Genomic DNA, 19,741 nt, shown 5'->3' with positions numbered 1-19,741 from the left:
GCTCTCCTGTTCCCATTTAAATCAATGTCAAAACTGAAGCAGGTCCTCATCTGGTGTTCACTGTCATATTTCCATTGACTTAAATAGGGCTATGACAATTTACACCAGCTGTGGATCTGCCAGCCTGACTTTAATGGGCTGGGTCTTGTATGAGCTTCCCTGAAAGACAGGGAAAACTGGAGCCAGTTTTGATTCATGTTTTGTAAAAACTGACAGGTTTTTATAACCAAAACCAGTTTTGTCAACCAAACTGAGGTGAGTTGAAGCATTTTCATTCAAACACCCAAATTAGGGAAGGAAAGGTAGAGGGAAAGTTTCAGAGAATTTGTTCTCATTTGGGCCCATTTCTCGCTTCAACTGCTTCACACCAAACAACAAAAGCACGAGGAATAGTCATTCAAAGGGTTATCTATTAGCCTAACAGAAACAAAGGCAATGTGTCTTGCAACTCTTTCAGCTAATGTGATTTGTCCTTCACCTATCAGCCTTTGACTGTAAATGATCAAATATTATAGGATTGCCTTGAAAACAATGCCAAAGATGCAGCATTTGGTTTGGATGTTGCTAACATTACACTTTCATTACTGCAGTACTGTTTGAACTCTCTTATTATTTAATCCTGTAGAAGTCAGTATATTTTCTCTTGCATCAGAGGACTGTGGTTTGCATCTCTCATAACATTAAAGAGAGACATCATTTTGGCTAAATTACACAAAATAACATTCTGATTCTGCCAAAATAAGCTATGACAAATTGTCATAGTTTACAGAAAGTTTTATATCAAATGAAAGGTGACCTACAAAAGGGAAAAGTTGGGTTGTGGCATTTTAAACTTCTCTATGACGCACAAAGAACGCCTGAAAAGTGCTTTTGTTTGATGAGTGTTTAAAAGGAAATTTTTTCCCTGTTTGTTTTTTACGTTAGAAATTTACATCCTTCTAGACTGGAAAAATATGTGAAATGGTGACATTACAAGAGTCAAGAAAATGAAAGCTGAGTAATTGACAGGGGAAGAGATTTTCAGTCAGACTGTTTAAAACTCTTTGATTTTTGTTTGTTTTTATAATCTCCTATTGAACTTCAAAAAGAAAAGGCGTACTTGTGGCATCTTAGAGACTAACAAATTAGTCTCTAAGGTGCCACAAGTACTCCTTTTCTTTTTGCGGATACAGACTAACACGGCTGCTACTCTGAAACCTATTGAACTTGAGTGATTAAAGAACACTATGGATAAAGGAAACCATGAGATAAATATTCAAACTCCTAATCTCTTCAATTAAGGTGTTGAAGTTCACAGTAAACATCCCTAAAACCACCCAGAGGTTCTCCAGCAAAATCTGAGATTTGACATTCTTGATATTTCTGAGATTAAAACAAAAAAAAGAAAAAAAAGACCTTTATTTCCCTCCCAAAACCAAACCAAAACCTTTTATGTCTTCTTTATACATCATAATGAAGCAATGAAAGGGCACACTCCCAGTTTTTAAAAATCCTTTGCTAATCACCTACCCCTTCAATCCAGGGCCGAGAAAGCTCACAATAGATATTTAAGCCTTCCAATGAGTTCTCCTCCAAAAAAAGAATGTCAGTCTTGACAGTCTTGATATTTCCATGGTTAAAAAACTATATTCAAGCCTTCTTTATACAAAATAAAGGTGCACAAAAGGCATGGACCCATTTTCCTCCTTTTGAAGCAATCCTTTATCAATGTTATATAGCTGAAGTAAGAGCAGAAATCTGCAATTCTGATGACATTTCTTGGAAACATGCAACTGTAATAAACTCTCTGTAGCCATAATACATTCAGCTCAGATATGCAAAACAGTGGCAGAGCCTAGAAAGCATTTTGAAGCAGGAAAAAAATTCTTAGAATGTGAAAACTCATAGATTATTCCATCAATATATTAAAGGGGCACTTTGCTATGAAAAGACAATCTTATTAAAGAGGTTTGGCTGGGTAACAGAAGAATGAGATAAAAGGATCAAAAGGATCTTAAACCGCCCCCCCTCAAATAAATAATCTGAGAATAAGGAAGAAAACTATTTTCAGAGAATAAAAATGGATACTCAGAGTGAAACACAAAATGAAAAACGAAGAAGAAATATTAAGGTTTGAGAAAAGATGAGGACAAGGCACTAGAAAAAGATAACAGAAGCTACTATATTAAGAATTTTCTAAACTGTATCTATTTTCCTGAAAATTAGGAAGAAAAATAGTAAAATATAGAATGTGACATGTTCACAGTGCCAGCACTAAGTGGCAACTCCAGTATCTCAGCTCAACTCTGGGAACCTCTGGCAAGGAATCTTTCCATGAAGGCTGCAGAATCATAATGGAGCCTATTTACAGATTATTCTAGCCCAATGGCTAGGCGACTCTCCACAGTGGAGCATGCCTCTGCCACAAGGGAAATGCCAGAGGATCTGTGCAGTGATTGATTCGCCGAGTGTGACCTTCGCCCCATCCTGGTGCTGAACGCCTAACATCCGCTGCCATCCGGGAGGGACTGTGTAAAGCCTGTAACAGAATCTCACCCTACCCAGGTCCTTAACAGAATGGGTTACAAACAAATATGTCTACGTTTTAAATATTTTGTTTGTAAAATCCTTCTTGTCCAGTCCTGAATACAGGATTCCATATTTCCGCTGACATCACCACAGACCACTCAATAGAGAGGAAGGAGGGGTTTTTCTTTTGTTTCCTCTTTGTTGTTCTAATTGCTTGGGATGCCACCAGCACCATCAGTGCTCAATGTGTAGTAGATTTGAGAAAGCACAGATGTAAAGATATGGAACCCTTCATTATCTGAATTCAGGTTGCATCTTTTAGTAGACAATATTTACCACAAAAAACTCCTCTTACCCAGATTCCCATTAATCTAATAAACCCTACATTGCACTCAGAAAAAGTGAGCTTCTAGGTTACTTCTTTAGGACCCAATCCTTCACAGAGAAATTTGCAGAGACAAGAGTACATTTGCTTAGTTCTCACTGCAGGACTGGGACTGCATTCGGGTAGGGTGAGATTCAGCACCTCACTCTACAAGAAATCTCACTGATTGGATTAACTAAACTGACTTCAGTGGGACTGCTTGTGTATGAAACATGAGTAAGGGTACCACAATCTGGCCATTAAATGATTTATATTATGAAAGAGATTTCGTTTTCTAAGAAAAAAACCCCAAACCTTTATTTCACCTTTAACATTCTCTGTGAGTTTTAGTTTTAGGGGACTCAATGCACAAGGGGACTGATATTAGTAAACCCCTTTTAATGACAGCAGGAGATATAATTCCCTCATTGTTCCATCTACGGCCTAATGATCCTTAGAAACGAAAGCACACAAAACCAGAAAACAAATTAGTTGTTTTTTAAAAAGAATTTTTTCAGTCCCTTTAATAGTTTATTTTATCTCCTTAAGCCCTTCATTGACTCCTGCAGTCGATTTACAATAATTACTTCTTGCAAAGATTGGCAAACTTGTGCTAATCATTGCTTATTTAAATGGACAACTCAAATAACCTGTAAATGATTAGGGGCCTTAGCCAGCAAAGACTTGCATCTCACTACTGCAATCACTGGGACAATCACACAGTAATGGAGTAGTCAATGTGAGTAAAGGGTGGAAGAATCCAGTACCATATTTATATGACAAAGTAATTTTATATATGTAAAGTATATGACATAAAGTATATGACAAAGTAATTTTCACTTACCCTTTTCAAACAGTATTTGCTATCTTTCCCATAAAAGTGCTGAAGACATTTCATGTTTTGCTTGTTTACAATCTTGTTGAAGAATTCATTGATTGTTCGGACAGAGACTGCACAGACAGCAGATCTGTTTGTTGGTTCCGAAGAGTCCGGCTTGCTTTGTGCAAAAACACCATACAGAATGTCATCGTTCACGCTAAGCCCCATTTCATGGGCCAGAACTGCACCTGGCTTACTGACATATGCAGCCTGCAGAACATTAAATATCTCATTTCGAATTGACCTCTTCCTCCTCTTTTCAGTGAAAATGCACTCAAGAGGCATCTCCATGTAAGAGCGCAACTCGGAATCAAAAGAGCAGAAACGGATGATTCTTGTGTGAAAAGACTGGGAGTCAAGAGATTCACGCTGGACTGTTAGGAAGTAGACAAAGTGGTCATTTTCAAAGGCATGGACATACTTAATGGTATAAGAGTCCCTGAACTGTGGGAGAATGTCCATATAAGAATGATCTGTGAGAAACTCAAAACCATCCTGGGTTTCTTTTAACCTTCTAACCGACACTGAATGTAGTGCATGCTGTGGTTGAAATAAAGACTTCACAGTATTCCCAACAAAAAAGTTTACAAATCTGTCCTTTTCGGTCACCAAAACTTTGGTTCCTAAAGTGCTTACAACACAGTCAGGGCAACTGTCTGACTCGCCATCCCTCTGCTTTGAGTACATGCAGTGCACTTCACTTTCTATGTCGGCAGGGTTGTTGGGGTGAATGATGTGACGTTGACATACACCTCGAGTTACACTACCACAGCTGATGAGCTGATCATCATAGTACGTTTCTAGGAGCAGAGCCATGTTGACATTATCCTTCCAAACACTATTGGATAAATTGTTTCTCTCTTTGCAATCTTCACATGGTGCACAATCAGGATTCTCCAGCACGGGTCCAGTCTTGTACACAGAAATGTTCTGGAGGTTTTCATTTAAGACATAGATCTTGTTGACTGCTCCGATATAGATATGATGCTTATATAAAACTATATTCTGTATTGGCGTTTCTGTGATAAAATGAGGAAGATGATAATTGATGCTCAAATTCATCTCTGACTTTATAGCTGCTTCTTTACATTGTCCACTGGTCCTCTGCACCAAAGAAAACAGGAATACAATAATCCCAGAAGTAAACGCAGCAACAGTCTTCATTGTTATAGATTTAACCTGTCAAAATATATTTAAATAAATAGTGTTTATATTTCATATAGTAAAGCTTCAGTTTATCAATTATCAGAGATCTGCTTCTATGCTGTATGTGTATTAGCCATTCTAATCCAGTTTGAGAACAAGTTGCAGTTTTGCCCTGTGTCCTGTTCTAAACTGTCGCCATTACAATGTCTAATGGGTACCTATCTCAAAACTGCCAGCACAGTTCCCAGCAGCAATGGATTATGATGGATTTTCACCACTGGTGCATTGTGGGGTAGAAGTAGAGAGCTGATAATATCAGCTACTCTAGTTCCATATTGATGCTAAAATAGTTTAGACTGAAATGGCTTAGATCAACCCAATCCTTAAATAGTCTGAAAGAAATTCTCATCAGAGCAGTTCTTGAAACACATATAAAGTGGCTGAAGAACTTTGTGTGGAAGAGAGATGTTCTGCAACACCTAGGGGTTGGAGTGGTTTTTAGTATAGCTGGTCCAAAAAATAAAAAATCACAAAAAATATTGACATTTGTATTTAAGTGGACTCATTTTGTTCTTTGCTCAGTGTTTCACAACATTTTTATCAAAATCATTATTGAAATGGTTAATTAAATTTTTCACTACCAGAAAGCCATTCTGTTTTTCCCTGCAAATTCCATAAAAGGCAAAAAATGTTTTGTCTGAAAAGAATTCAACCAGTTCTAGTTCTTGGAATGGTCATTTTCTCTCATGTAAACAAGGCATTATAATATATCCTTAAAACATTTTATGTATTTTGTGGTTCTTGACATGTGCAAGTTTAATTTTAGGCCCTGTACCACAGTGATAAGTCACTTGGGAGAACCTTCAGAAGATACAGGCAAAGCCCTGTGTTGTAAACAAAGAGATATCAAATGAATTAGAACCATGAAGTGATGAAATCAACAAACCTAGCACATTTCTTTCTTACTTATTTTCCTCATTTATTTTATGTGGCTTTAAAAATCAAAAGCCCATGACTAGTGTGATATTTAAAACCCTCTCATTTGACCAAGTACATGAATTGTGGTTGGCGTGTATTTTGGTCCAGTGTCTACATTAGATCATAAATCATACCAGACATCATTCTCTTAATATCTTGCCACAATTGCTAAGCTCAATTTGGCTTCCTTATGTAGAAAACAATTATACTTTCTAAAAGAAATATGATTACATGCTGTTTAGAAGATTTTATGGAAAAAACGGCTTATAATTTGGCTATAGTTAAACAATTGTTTCTGATAGACAAATGCTCACAAGGACACTGAGTCTCTAGAGACCTAAATACAGACTTGAAAATACAAAATATAATAATCAGGAGTTTTGTACTGACTTTTTTTTTTAAAAAAAAGCAAAATTTTGGTTAAAATGACAGAATTTTACAAGTCAACGAAAATTTTATATAACAAATATATAACTTTTATATTTTCGTTAGACTGGTTTAAACAACACAAATAATTCTGATGTACTCTTTCATATACTTTATTTCAATGTATATTGCATTCTTTCTGCGGCTTACATCATTAGTCTATACACACAGTGTTTGCAAACAAGAGAGTTGTCCCTTGTCCAAAAACCTCTCAACCGTCTGTCAAGAACCATGATCAAGAATGGAGAAAAAAATCAAAGACTATCAGCAACAGTCTCTGAAAAACTGCTAGGAAAGACAATCCACTCATGTGGTAGTGAGTAATGAGAGTATTATTTTTTACGCAACTGGCATTTTCTGCTATTAATTAGCAATACAGTAGCAGAATATTGGGAAGAAAAAGAATTTGATTTGGGGGAAAAAAGAGCAGGGATATTATTATTATAAAATAGTGATAATTTGATTTAATATTTACCTGTAGTATCTACAGAGTGCTGGCTCCTGGCAGAACATATAGGCAGACACGTTCCTTGCCCTAACTAGCTTAAGTTCTAATATTGAACAAGACACAAGAATTGAGAGCTGCAAACAATAGGTTGAGAAACTGAACGGTGGATAGATGAAAGTTACAAAAATAGTCACAAGGTTACTTGATTGCAATACACTCATCTTGTTCCAATGTATTAGACAATACACACAAAACCTTCCCCTCTTCCCCGGTCCCCTAAAATCCTCTACAGAATGCAGATCCCTTACCCAAACCCACCTTCCTGGTCCCTTGGATATCTGAGAGGCGCAGGGAACTCCTGCAGAGATTGTCTTGGGTGTTCAAGACCAAAAGAGCAAAATACCAGCTTTTAATGACACTGGGACCCAGAAGGTGTAAAGACAGGGTGGACTATTCTTTTCCCATGCCACACTGGTGTTCAGGTCCCAGAGGTAAAAGGAAAGCCCAAGCTGGGTCACTGTCCCCACTTCCCTCAGTGTGGCAGCACTAGCTGCTACTAGCAATTATGTAGCTCCTGGCAGGAACTGGTCCTACCCTGGAAAAAGTGTTGCCCAGCTCCCCAGGTTCCTTGTGGTCTTGAAGAGCTGCTAATCACAGGTGCTAACTAATCTCCTTGCTGGAGTTCAAGTCCCAGGCTTGACTCTGCAGTCAAGAGCAAGACAAATTCCTGCTGAAGTTGATTTACAGAATCAGATCCAAGGTGCAGAGCTAAATAGCTCCCTTAATTCAGTGCAGTGCAATGGGGGGCACTAACAATATGTACCACACTCAACTCCATGAGCAAGGAAGGAAAATATGAACAACACATGAGAATCAAACTTCATCCAGGCTTTGCAGTCTGAGCCCTCCCATCATGTCTACACCTTGTCTTCCTTTGTGTTTGTGACATGTGCCAAGAAGTCTCAGATGCCGACTCCTGCAGAGTTCCATCCATACAACCCTCAAGGTCAATACACGTATACAGTTGCAAAAGGAGATGGCTCCCCACAAACCCATACACTATGGAGTTCCTGCTTCACGGTGTCTAAGAATGGGAAGCAGAAGCAAACTGCTGTAGGCTCAACCTTGGTGAGACAGGAATGATTCTGATAGGCAGAGGGACACAGCTTCAGGAAAGGGTGCACGGTTCAGAATGCACCAACTCTTGGAGGTGTATATCTGGCATTTCAACCTTGGGATTATACCATCTCCGTTGCTGCTTTTGGATCTCAAGGAGACACTGATGGCACACAATGTCTCTTTTCACCTAATGTTCGGCCTGGAGACTGTCACTATTCCTCTTTTGCAGACTTCAGCATAGTGAGCCATCTTGTTATATCCTCAAGGCTGCAAAATGCTTTACTTGGCGATATCCTTGAAAAGTACTTGAAAGCGTCAGCTAGTAAAAAATGCAGCAGCTCATCCCTTGAGAGGTGTTAGCACCCCAATTCAACAAAGTACTTAAACATATGCTTAACTTTAATTTGATTTCAATGGGACTTTAGTACATGCTTAGGTGCTTTGCTGAATCAGTGCCATAATACCCAGGCTATGGACTTGTTCCATTTTCTCTTCTTGGTGCAGGTCAAGGTATTAGTTAATACCTTTCTGTTGCTAAGGGAAAAAAACTAATCTGTTAGTTTCTATGCTGTATTTTAGTGACCTCCCTTTGATCAGTTTATCCCCATCTGCATCATCTGTCTAGAGGAGTCTTTTAACTTATTTTGACCTGTGGTGCTTCCTATTAAGCTAATTCTGTGGATGGATTCTGTCTTTTGTGAGTGGATATTTTCAAAGGTCATGTCACAATGCCACCATTTTTCCATCCCTCAGCAGACACTAGCTCATATAACCCATGAGAAATTGGGTTTTGGTCAGTCTGTGGTGCTGGCAGCGTAAGTGCTGTGGTTGATGCTTCCCATACATATTTGGTACTTGGAGTTTGTGTGCTAGTGACTAACATCCATCACTGGGAACTACATAGCTTTTTTCCATTGACAAGCCTCATTCACACTGTGTCATCATTTGTAAAAATACAAGTGCAATACCTTTTCTTGATGGCCATGAGGATGCTGCTTTTATTGCAGTGATATTCCAGACCAACGCTGGTTGCTAGGTAATGTCAAGTCTGCAACATGTGAGGAAGCCAAATGCCGTAGCTGTGCTTGGTCTTATGGCATTAATGTTAACAATTTCTCTTCCTTTTTGGTTTGATCACAGTGCACTTCATGAAACCTCAGAGAGAATGATACTATTTAACCTACAAATCCAGGCTTTTGTATGTTGTTATTTGGCACATCTCAATTTTCCTTGCTTTATTACCTGACAAGAAATGATAGTGGCCTGTTTGTGTCATGACAAGTGATGGATCCCTGAAAAATTGCTCTTTTCTGTTCAATCCCTCTGAAGCAATTGTTCCCGGCCACTGTCAAGATACTGGGCTAAATGGACAATTGGTCTGACCCAGTATGGCCATTCTTATTTTGTTAACGGCAAGTTTACACTAGAAAACACATTCCTAAAATAGGTCCTTTCCAGTGGGATATAGCCGAGCTGTGGTAATTCACACTTCACTAATCTGCAAACTCTATGATTACCACACAAAAATGATGGCTTCTTCCCATTTTTAGGTAAGATTTAATAGCAGAGCACTACAGTTATTAATTATGAGATTGTAGATCTTATTAGTTGTGTCTCAGACACCACTTACTAAGACACCATGATTTCTACAAAATACAGTGCAGAGCAGTTAATAGAGAGCACGTCAAAGTACTGTCATAACTAATCAAATCAAAACTGCACTTGGCAAATAAACTAGAGACATAGAGTCATAGAATTTACAGCCACCAGATCATTCAGTCCAACTCCTTGCACATCAAAGGCCTCCAACACCATCCAGCACCTGCACGCCAACCTGAACAACCAAAATTAGACGAAAGTACTACAAACCCACAGAGATTAGATGATTACGTACCACAGGCAGAGAATTGAAGGGACCCAGGTACACTAGTGCTCGAGGCCTCTGCAATGGCAGAGAAATGATTACGTGAGATATACCCTGGCAAGTGACAAAGAATATTTTGTACTGCAGGGTTCTTGCTTTTTATATTGTTTATTCACTTGGGGAAGGTGCACTGTAACATGTTAACCAGCGGAATGTTAAACATGACTTAGCTCTTAGTGGGCTCATCTTTGCTAACTTCTGTACCTTGAGTTAATTGATTGCCAATTAATTTGAGGTACAAAGTACAGTGAGGACATACGCGGTGTGGATAATCACAGACAGTCAAATTAAGAAATGTGTTAGGTGGTTGTGCTTTCTAACTGATTTCTAACATGACACATTTTTTCAATGTAGACCTACTCTGAGGGCAAATACAGCCCTTCCACCTCAACTGTGGGGCATCAATTAGCAATGGAACTGGTTCTGTGGTAAGGTGGGAGCTGGGTAGGGCAGGTTTGTGTGCACAAGCTCCATACACGGCAGAATAAATGGGGTGATGGAGCAAAGGTGGACTGGGCGGAGGTAAGGCCAAGGCTGGAGGATGGGCATACTAAATGAATCATCCAGTCCTCCTCTGCGGGGTGCATGTGTGTGTGTGTGTGTGTGTGTGTCTCAGGGGGAGTACCTTAGAGAAGTGCAGGTTTACTTCAGTCAATCGGCTGAAGCAGCCTCCCTGGAATGGCTGTGGAACTTCTCCATGAATTTGGGGAAGGGGAAGGAGGAGAATGCTTTCCCCTTTCCCACTGCATAGCTACACAGCTCCCAGCCCAAACTGCTTGAATAAAATGTTATGGCCTGATCCAACTCTCCATTGACTTTAATGGGAGACGGTTTTGGACTTCCTTCCTTACTTGCCAATTTTCAAAATGAAATAGTTTAACGTGTCTGAGTAATTAGTGCAAATTAGTGAGATCCCACTCTTGTCAAATAAATCTTTCTTCATTTATGAAGCAAGTTTAGACTCAAGTAAAGGTAATAACATTAAGATGTATTCTGCCACTGCTGTCTATACTGAGACTGGCATTCGCTTCAGTTTCTGGGTTCTATTTGCTTGTGATTTTTTTCATAAATAACTGATCAGCAGCAAGCAAAACTGGGGTCAAGGTAATGGTATCTGTATATGAGCCTGCTTTTCAGCCAGAAGAAAACCATTAATTAGTTTCTCCCTGCTGGTAGGAGGGGTTTCATTGAAAAGATTTGGGAAGGTTTCATTTGCTGAACCTTGGCCCAACTATTGCTTATATAATTGATGTGCAAGTGTCCAGAACATCTGATAAGCACATTTATTATATACACTGAAAGAAAAGTATAGGGAATCAGTGTCCTGCTTTATGCTAAAAATGAAATTCTAATCTGAACAATACTGACAATATGTGCAATGGCTTTCCAAGAGATGAATTCATTAGCCTGTTGGGCTGATCTGAAAGCTTTTTACTGTATTCATTCTAAAATGAAAATCTAGTACAGTAGAAATCAGATAAATTTATAAACTCAACGCATAAAATATATTAATTAATATGCACAGTCCATTAACAGGTCCAATATATTATTATCATTTACAGTTGTTTACAGTAAAAATAGTTTTCATTGTTTTGACAGGATTATTTTTAACACACACTAGAACACAAAACAATCAATTTATTCTTTGCTAGGGAGAAAAATATTTTTTTTACTTGTTTAACATTAATTTTCTGTAAAGTATATTGCAGTGCAATACAAATCCTGGCATTTCTTTTGAAACCTCCTGTAGTGCTTAACATCCTAAGGACAAGGCAGGTCTTGAGTCTGTGGCACAATTTTTGTTTTTAATTGCTTCTGCTAGTGACAGACTACAATGGCAGTAGAGGTGCTCTCATGATGACAGAGCTGATTGGTACATTCCAAATGAATGGAGCAGATTGATAGTGTTACATTGTTCAAAAAAGGCTAATTTGGAATTCAGCATTTGTTGAGATTCACTGGGACTACTAGCGTGAGGAAGTGCTACTCAGTGTAAGGATTGCAGAGCCAAACCCATAATGAGAGAAGATCAGAAAGATGCTGAAAGTATTGAAAGAATAATTGAAAAACAAGACAAACACACAAGAATGGATAGTCCATATGTTAATCTGTGATACTGCTAACATTTTCAGATGGACTGGGACTTGTCAATACAGTTGTGTTTTCCACCTCCTGACGTACAAGGACATGGCTTTTCTATTTAAAGGTGTTATTAGTTGACAACAGCAGGAAAATAGAAAACAGACTTTGAATAGCATCCGTTTGGAATATACTAGTCAGTATTTGCTGAGGTTCATTATCATAGAATCATAGAACTGGAAGGGACCTCGAGAGGTCCCCTAGCCAAGTCCCCTGCACTCGTGGCAGGACTAAGTCTTACCTAGACCATTCCTGACAGGTGTTTGTCTAACCTGCTCTTAAAAAGCTCCAATGATGGAGATTCCACAACCTCCCTAGGCAATTTATTCCAGTGCTTACCCACACTGACAATTAGGCAATTTTTCCTAAAGTCCAACCTAAACCACCATTGCTGCAATTCAAGCCCATTGCTTCTTAAGAACATAAGAACATAAGAATGGCCATACTGGGTCAGACCAAAGGTCCATCCAGCCCAGTATCCTGTCTGCCAACAGTGGCCAATGCCAGGTGCCCCAAAGGGAGTGAACCTAACAGGTAATGATCAAGTGATCTCTCTCCTGTCATCCATCTCCACCCTCTGACAAACAGAGGCTAGGGACACCATTCCTTACCCATCCTGGCTAATAGCCATTAATGGACTTAACCTCCATGAATTTATCTAGTTCTCTTTTAAACCATGTTATAGTCCTAGCCTTCACAATCTCCCCAGGCAAGGAGTTCCACAGGTTGACTGTGCCCTGTGTGAAGAAGAACTTCCTTTTATTTGTCTGCCCATTAATTTCATTTGGTGGCCCCTACCCTTGTCCTATCCTCAGAGGTTAAGAAAAACAATTCTTCTCCCTCCTCCTTGTAACAACCTTTTATGCAATTGAAAACTGTTATCATGTCCCCTCTCAGTCTTCTCTTCTCTAGACTAAACAACCCCAATTTTTTCAATCTTCCCTCATCGGTCATGTTTTCTAGACCTTTAATCATTTTTGTTGCTCTTCTCTGGACTCTCTCCAATTTGTCCACATCTTTCCTGAAGTGTGGCGCCCAGGACACAATACTCCAGATGAGGCCTAATCAGCAAGAGGTAGATCAAGGCACACAACCTCAAGTAAAGATGTGGGTCCTTTAACATTACTTTTGGTATAAGTAAAAAAAGTCACCCTGGTAGGGAAACATTGTTTTCTGACACTTCACTGTTCCTGACAAATTCTGTCCTTTGGAAGATCTGCTTGCATAAGTGCAAACATGTTGTGGTGGTCTGCACAGAACAGGGGCAGCCTAAGTTCCCTGGTATGCAGTCTTTGCTTTCATGAAGATCCAAGTAGGCAAGCCTGGCTGTAAGTAGAGTTTTATTTCCACGCATTTGACTACCCTGATGTATTACTTCTCCATCTGTGTTCCTGCCATATGCGTAGTTCTTGCATTGAACTAGAAAGCAGGTTTTGTACACCTTTCCATACTTGTAGTAAAGCTAGCAGTTTTACATACTGGGATAATAAACAGAATGGAATGGGTCATAAAATGAAAGGGAAAAGGGCAAATAATAAGTAACCCAGGGCAAGTACAGAGATGGTCAAAATGTTATAATAGCAATTATGAATGATCCTGACGCAGGGCATTTCCTGGGGTTTAGTCATCAGTTAATGATTGTAACTGTACCAGAACCAATAACTCTTCCTAGCCAGTTACTAATTCCTAAAATATGTCCTGCACATCAATGTTTATTGCTCACAGGTAGAATATTATCTGAACATGAAGCCAACATAAAGGATCAAATCTATGTACATAACAACATATATTAAGTGATTTATTAATTTTCTCTGAGGCCTTGTCTACAATAGAGGGAAAAGTCGATCTAAGCTACGCAATTTGAGTTACATGAATGGCATAACTCAAGTCGACATAGCTTAGATCTACTTACCGCGGGGTCCACACTATGCGATGTCAATGGGAGATGTTCTCCAGTCAACTCCCTCTACTCTTCTCAATCCGGTGGCGTACAAGAGTCAACGGGAGACTGATCTGCGGTCAATTTAGTGGGTCTAAGACCCACTAAATCGACCATCAACGTATCGATCGCCACACATCGATCCCCCAATAAGTGTAGACAAGCCCTGAGAGTCCACAGTAGTGTTGGTCAGTTGCTTTTTTTGTCCTAAGGACCGTCTGTGGTCTGTGTCCTCACCCATCTTATTCAATATGTCTATGAGGAGAGTTAGTGTGGAGAACCAGGGCAGGGCAGGCCAGGGCAGTCTACACTACAGGGTAAAGTCAACCTAAGTTACGCAACTTGTACCTTAGGTCAACTTATTGAGGTGTCTACACCGTGCTGGGTTGATGGGAGAAACTCTCCCAACTACTTATCTTATGCTTTTCGTTCCAGCAGAGTACTGGAGTCGATGGGAGAGCGGGTCTTCACTAGACACGCTAAATTGACCCCCCGGTGGATCGATCGCCACAGCGTCAATCCATGCTAAGTGAAGACAAGCCCAAAGAGTCAGGTATTTTCAGTAGGCTGCTGCCATGCTCCTTTATATAACATCTCATCTAGCCCAGACAGGATGATTGACTGCCCTCACTGTCTAGGTGAGATTGGTCCATAGGTAAGACTGAGTTGATTAAGCAGGTTGAACCTTAAAGACTAAGGTGATAATGGTGGGCAGGGGGAAGTAACCAGAGGAAATGGAGAAGCAGCCCCTTTGCTTATCTTACAAACTCCAGGAATCTTGCTCTCCAGCTCCAAAAAGGTCTCCAAAACCAGGCATGTTTTGGCCTAAAGAGTAAGTCTGAACAAATCTGAAATTAAGTGAAAATCATTTTACAAATGACTCTTAGGACCATTGGTTGTGCATTTTAGCCTTCTCAGATATCTAGAACTGGCTGGAGAAATGCTAATGGACCATATTCTGTCAGAGTATGTGGCTCCATTGAAATAAAATGATTTGTGAAATTGGGTTGATTTTGCCAGATTTTTATTTTTGGAAGAAAACCAGGAAAAAAAGAGTTCTGACAATGGTGACATTTTTTAAAATTAAATATTTCAATTTTTCATTTGGATACAACTTTTTGTTTTGAATATTTTTAAATTTTGTATAATACAAAATAAAATTGAAATAAAAAAAATTTTTGTTGAAACAAAACCTTTTGATTGCCCCAACATGATTTTCCCCCCACCCTCCAGAATTTTCCTTCATAAAACTTCAAAATTTTCAGTTTGTTTTCATTCAGAACAAAGCCAAATGCTGAAATTGCTAAATCCTTCAAAAAACAGAACTACGATCTTCTATGCACCGTTGGTTGGTGGTGTATATCCATCATATGTTACCAAAATTAATAATTTGAGTGTCCGGGTAGATTCCCTGTAGCTTTTGGATGATCAAATAGGTGCAATGTTTTTTTCCCATCTGTGTTTAGGCTCAGTGCTTGTGACTTTCTCTTTTGAATGCTAACCTTCACTTTCTCACAACAAGATTAGATTATTAAAATGTACTCTAGACAGGGTCACACCTTAACTCAGTTTAGAAGGTGAGCTACTGCTGACCCATTTGTTAAGCAAAATAGCTCGCTGTGAGAATGACACCAGTGCTTACTGATCTGTTTTGAAAGAGTTTCTGCTATTGGTGATGACTTATACATGCCTAAATTGCCTGGGACTAGCCTATCTGATGGGTCAGCTCTCTTCTGTGCAACATTGTTACAATTAGTGGAGATGGCTGAGCTGGAACTAACTTGGTTCTTGTTGGCAGGATTTTCTCTTGAGGGTCCATCAACTATAGAATTCATTCCCACTTTTATTCTGAAAGCCCCCCAATCTGCTGACTTCAGGACCTGCTAGGGTGACCAGATTGCAAGTGTGAAAAATCGGGACGGGGGTAGGGGATAGTAGGTGCCTATATAAGAAAAAGCCCCAAATATCGGGACGGTCCCTATAAAATCAGGACATCTGGCCACCCTAGGATCGCCTGCAAAGCCCATTTGTTTGGTGCAGACTTTTGGGATGCTGAGCGGTCAGAGTGCAGGGATGGGTTTATTTTCATGCTAAGTGTCTGGCTTTGTGTTGGATGGGATCTGCTGTCATTCTGTTTATGCTTCTCCCTTCATTTTGGATCAGTTTAAAACTCCTATCTGAGTGCCTAGCACTTGGGATAGGTGTCTATTAAATAGTAAAACTGAAATAAACAAAATATTTGCTCCTGATACTGCCTGAGCTGTGAAGAAAGACTTGAAGCCAGACAGTTCCATTAGCTAGATATCTGAAAAGGCTAAAATGCACAACCAATACTCCTAAGGGTCATTTGTAAAATGATTTTCATTTAATTTCAGACTTGTTCAAACTTACTCTTTAGGCCAAAACATGCCTAGTTTTGGAGACCTTTTTGGAGCTGGAAAGCAGGATTCCCGGAGTTTGTAAGATAAGCAAAGAAGCTGCTTCCAGACTTCAGATTATTTATCTTTCACACAAGGGTGACATGAGGATAAGTAAGTTCATGCTTGCAAAATGCTTTGAAAATATAACGTGCTAAGTATTACCACTTACAAGTAAAAACTGGAGAGTAGCCTTGGATCTGATGGCAGAGATTAGCCTTAAGCATAGTTTCTATAAAAAAATATTGCATGTACAATCAATTTTAAAAACTTCAACATCAAGGCCTTGATTTTATCCATTCCCACAATGAACAGGCAGGCCCAGCAGTGTTAGCTGAAGGGCTAATAAACTCTGGCCCTGCTGAACTAAACATTCCAGAGTTGAGGGCTTTCCACCAAAAGCACTCTACTTTCAGCACAGAGCCTGCTTCTCAGTTGCTGGGGCAGAACAAAAGGTATTCTTTCAGGGGGCCAGGACTACCTTACATTGGGCTTGGATTGCACCTATATAGGTGTGTGATGTGTTTCAGTTGCTGTTAGTCTTGATGAGGAGGATATTTTAAATAAATTCATTAATTATGAAGTCTGTTCTCTATTTGGGAGCAATGAACTAACACATGTTAAATCCTGCCACAGATATGCAGGTGGTTATTGACTGACAGAGTCCTACAAACCACAGGGATCTGTACGATTTTGCATTTATATAAACAGATTCCAAAAAGTACGGGTGAGTCCCAAATAAGGGCTTGGAATGGGCTGGTGTGGGACACTACAAGATAACAGCACCAACCCCAGATTGCTAACTTGTGCTCCAGAATCTCAGCTTTCATAAAATAAGGTTGCACCTTCACTTGAAAAAAAAAAGGTTTAACTAACTTGAAAGCAAAATCCTAATGAAGCCAAGGCAGTTTGTAGTTTTCACATGAGTAGGGCAAGACAAATTAGAGACAAAGCTCCCCCTTAGGTTACGTCTACACTTAAAATACTACAGCAGCATAGCTGCAGTTTTGCAGCTGCTGTGTTGTAGTGCTTCAGTGTAGACACTCACTCCAGTGATGGGATGGGTTCTCCCATCTCTGTAGTTAATCCACCTCCCTGAGAGGCTGTAGCTTGGTCGACAGAAGAATTCTAGCATTGTCTGCACCAGAGGTTAGTTCGGCTCAACTATTTCTTTCAGGGGGGTGGATTTTTCATATCCCTGAGTAACGTAGCTATGCTGATGTAAGTTTTCAAGGTAGATCAGCCCTTAGTCTTTAACTTGACCTGCTAACTTGAAAGCAAAATAAAGTGACAGGGGTAAAACTAGCAGATGCTTATTTGGTATATGTGCGTCACTTAGGACTTGATCCTGCAATGTTTACTCCTGTGAGTAATGTTTGCTCAAATAAGTAACACCATTGAATTCAGTGCTTTAATAGCAACCCCTGGTATCAGTCAGTGAACCTTATCATGTAACAAGAGTATTGACTTTTGGATCCCTGACCCAGATCATGTAACTGGAGTCAGGAAATCAAGCTGAAGTTTCTTGCTTGTACTCCTGTGAATCAGACCTTTATCCCAAGTTGGACTCCTTGTGTGACTAAGAATTACTCACTAGAATAAGGGTTCAGAATTGGGCTTTTAACTTGCACAGGATACAGCTGCTAGGGATGGGGGAGTGGCAGGTCTAAGTTACTCTGCACCTGGATATTTGTAGAAAAGCCTGGGTTTGGAAGTGAGTAAACAACATGCCTGTCTGGGCAAGTGATATCCCTTTATTGTGACCGTGCCACCTTTTCCAAGTAACTAAAGGCCCAGTCTTGCAACCCTTACTCAGACAACATTCTCACTGATTCCAGTAAGAGTTTAGCTGAGTAAGGACTGGAAAATTGGGCCCTTAAACATCCTAAGAGGCAGAAGAACTTTTAAGATAACAAAATCTCAATATTTCATCATTTAAAATGAGCAACTCTTAATACATGACAAACAATGAGTTGTGCAGGGCATAAGTCAAAAGGATGATAGGGAGTAAAACAATAAATCTTTAAAAATCTTACATATTGTTTAATGAAGAAATGAACTATAATGAATGAGTGAAAAAACATATTATTTCCCAATAACATTAATTAATGGACATGGGCATTGTCTTTTCAAATATCTTTGAATTCCCAATAAATAAGGCTCTGGGTTTGTCACAGAGGTCACGGATTCCGTGACATTCCGTGACCTCCGTGACTTCTGCAGCGGCTGGTGTGCCTGGCCCGGGGGCCACCTGAGCAGCTCAGGCGGCCACGCAGGTCAGGTGCACCAGCTCTGCTGGGGCAGTACTGGGCCCCTCCTCCCCTCAGCAGCAGGAGTTTGGGTGTGAGGGGGCTCTGGGCTGGGGGGCGGGGCGGTACTTACTTGGGGACGGGGGGAGGCTCCCTGGAAGGGCAACAGCAACTCCCCTCCCTCAGTTCCTAGCTCCACGTGCTGCCTCTGCCCGCAGGCACCACCCCCACAGTTCCCATTTGGCCGCAGTTCCCAGATAATGGGAGCTCCAGAACCGGGGTTTGGGGCAGAGTGGATGCAGCACGTGGAGCTAGGAGCTGGTGCCTGCCCCAGCCCCATCAACCCCCCCCCCGCAGCACCTGCAGCGACCCCCAGGCTGCAACTCCCGCCCTGAGCACCCGTGGCACCCCACAGGCTGTGACTCTTCCCCCCTGCCACCAGCACCTACGGCACCACCCTGGGCCACGCCCCTGCCAGCACCCACAGCACCCCCCCAGGCCGCGCCCCGCTCCCCAGCACCCACCACGCCCCAGGGCCACCCTCCCGAGCTGTCCACCTCCCAAGTTTTAGTCAGGTGTATATAGTAAAAGTCATGGACAGGTCACTGGTTGTGAAGTTTTGTTTACTGCCTGTGACCTGTCCATGACTTTTACTAAAATTACCCGACTAAAACATAGCCTTACCTATAAATACACTGACTTATCAGAGACGTGACTGATTGGTTTTAGCCCCATTAATAATATGCATGCATTTCTCAGTCAATAACTTATGTTCAGAATTGAATTTGAAAAATGCTAAAGATTCACCAATAAGTAGTAGGAAAACAGGTCTCTTATTCTTCAGCTATCTCTTACTGTTTAGTGTTGTTTCCTGAAAGAGGTTTTGTACTGTAGAAACAATTAACTTGTATTAGCTTCTGTTGTAACCAGAAGGACCTTTAAGCCAAACATTGCTCTTAGATAAGCAGGAAGAACTCCCACCAAAGCCAATGGAAGTTGTGTGTGCTTATCTGAAGGCAGTTTGGCCTAACTTATATTTAGTTTGAAAGCAGTGTGGTGTTACTTTCCGAAAAATACATTTTTTGCAAGCATGTTAAGCAAAAAAAATCCTCAGTTTAAAAAAAAAAGAGCTATTTTCTCTGGAAGCAGCAAACATGACACTGAACCACTCACAAGCAGATTTTATCATGACAGCTTAAGGTTT

General features: G+C 40.3%; 1 protein-coding gene across 3 annotated transcripts in view; it reads right to left on the bottom strand.

The window, feature by feature from the left end:
* Positions 1 to 19,741, bottom strand: part of MET (MET proto-oncogene, receptor tyrosine kinase) — a 116,710-nt gene that overhangs the window by 82,446 nt on the left and 14,523 nt on the right. For all 3 annotated transcript variants that reach the window (XM_037888911.2, XM_043549869.1, XM_037888910.2), the window contains exon 2: positions 3,717 to 4,931. In XM_037888911.2, the coding sequence (XP_037744839.2) occupies positions 3,717 to 4,916 (1,200 nt within the window). In that variant the 5' untranslated portion in view covers positions 4,917 to 4,931. The remainder of the gene's footprint in view (positions 1 to 3,716; positions 4,932 to 19,741) is intronic.

This window comes from Chelonia mydas, chromosome 1 (genome assembly GCF_015237465.2).
Source record: "Chelonia mydas isolate rCheMyd1 chromosome 1, rCheMyd1.pri.v2, whole genome shotgun sequence".
Classification (NCBI taxonomy): Eukaryota; Metazoa; Chordata; order Testudines; family Cheloniidae; genus Chelonia; species Chelonia mydas.
Note: the sequence above shows the minus strand (reverse complement) of the source record. Positions and strands in the feature narration are given on the sequence as shown.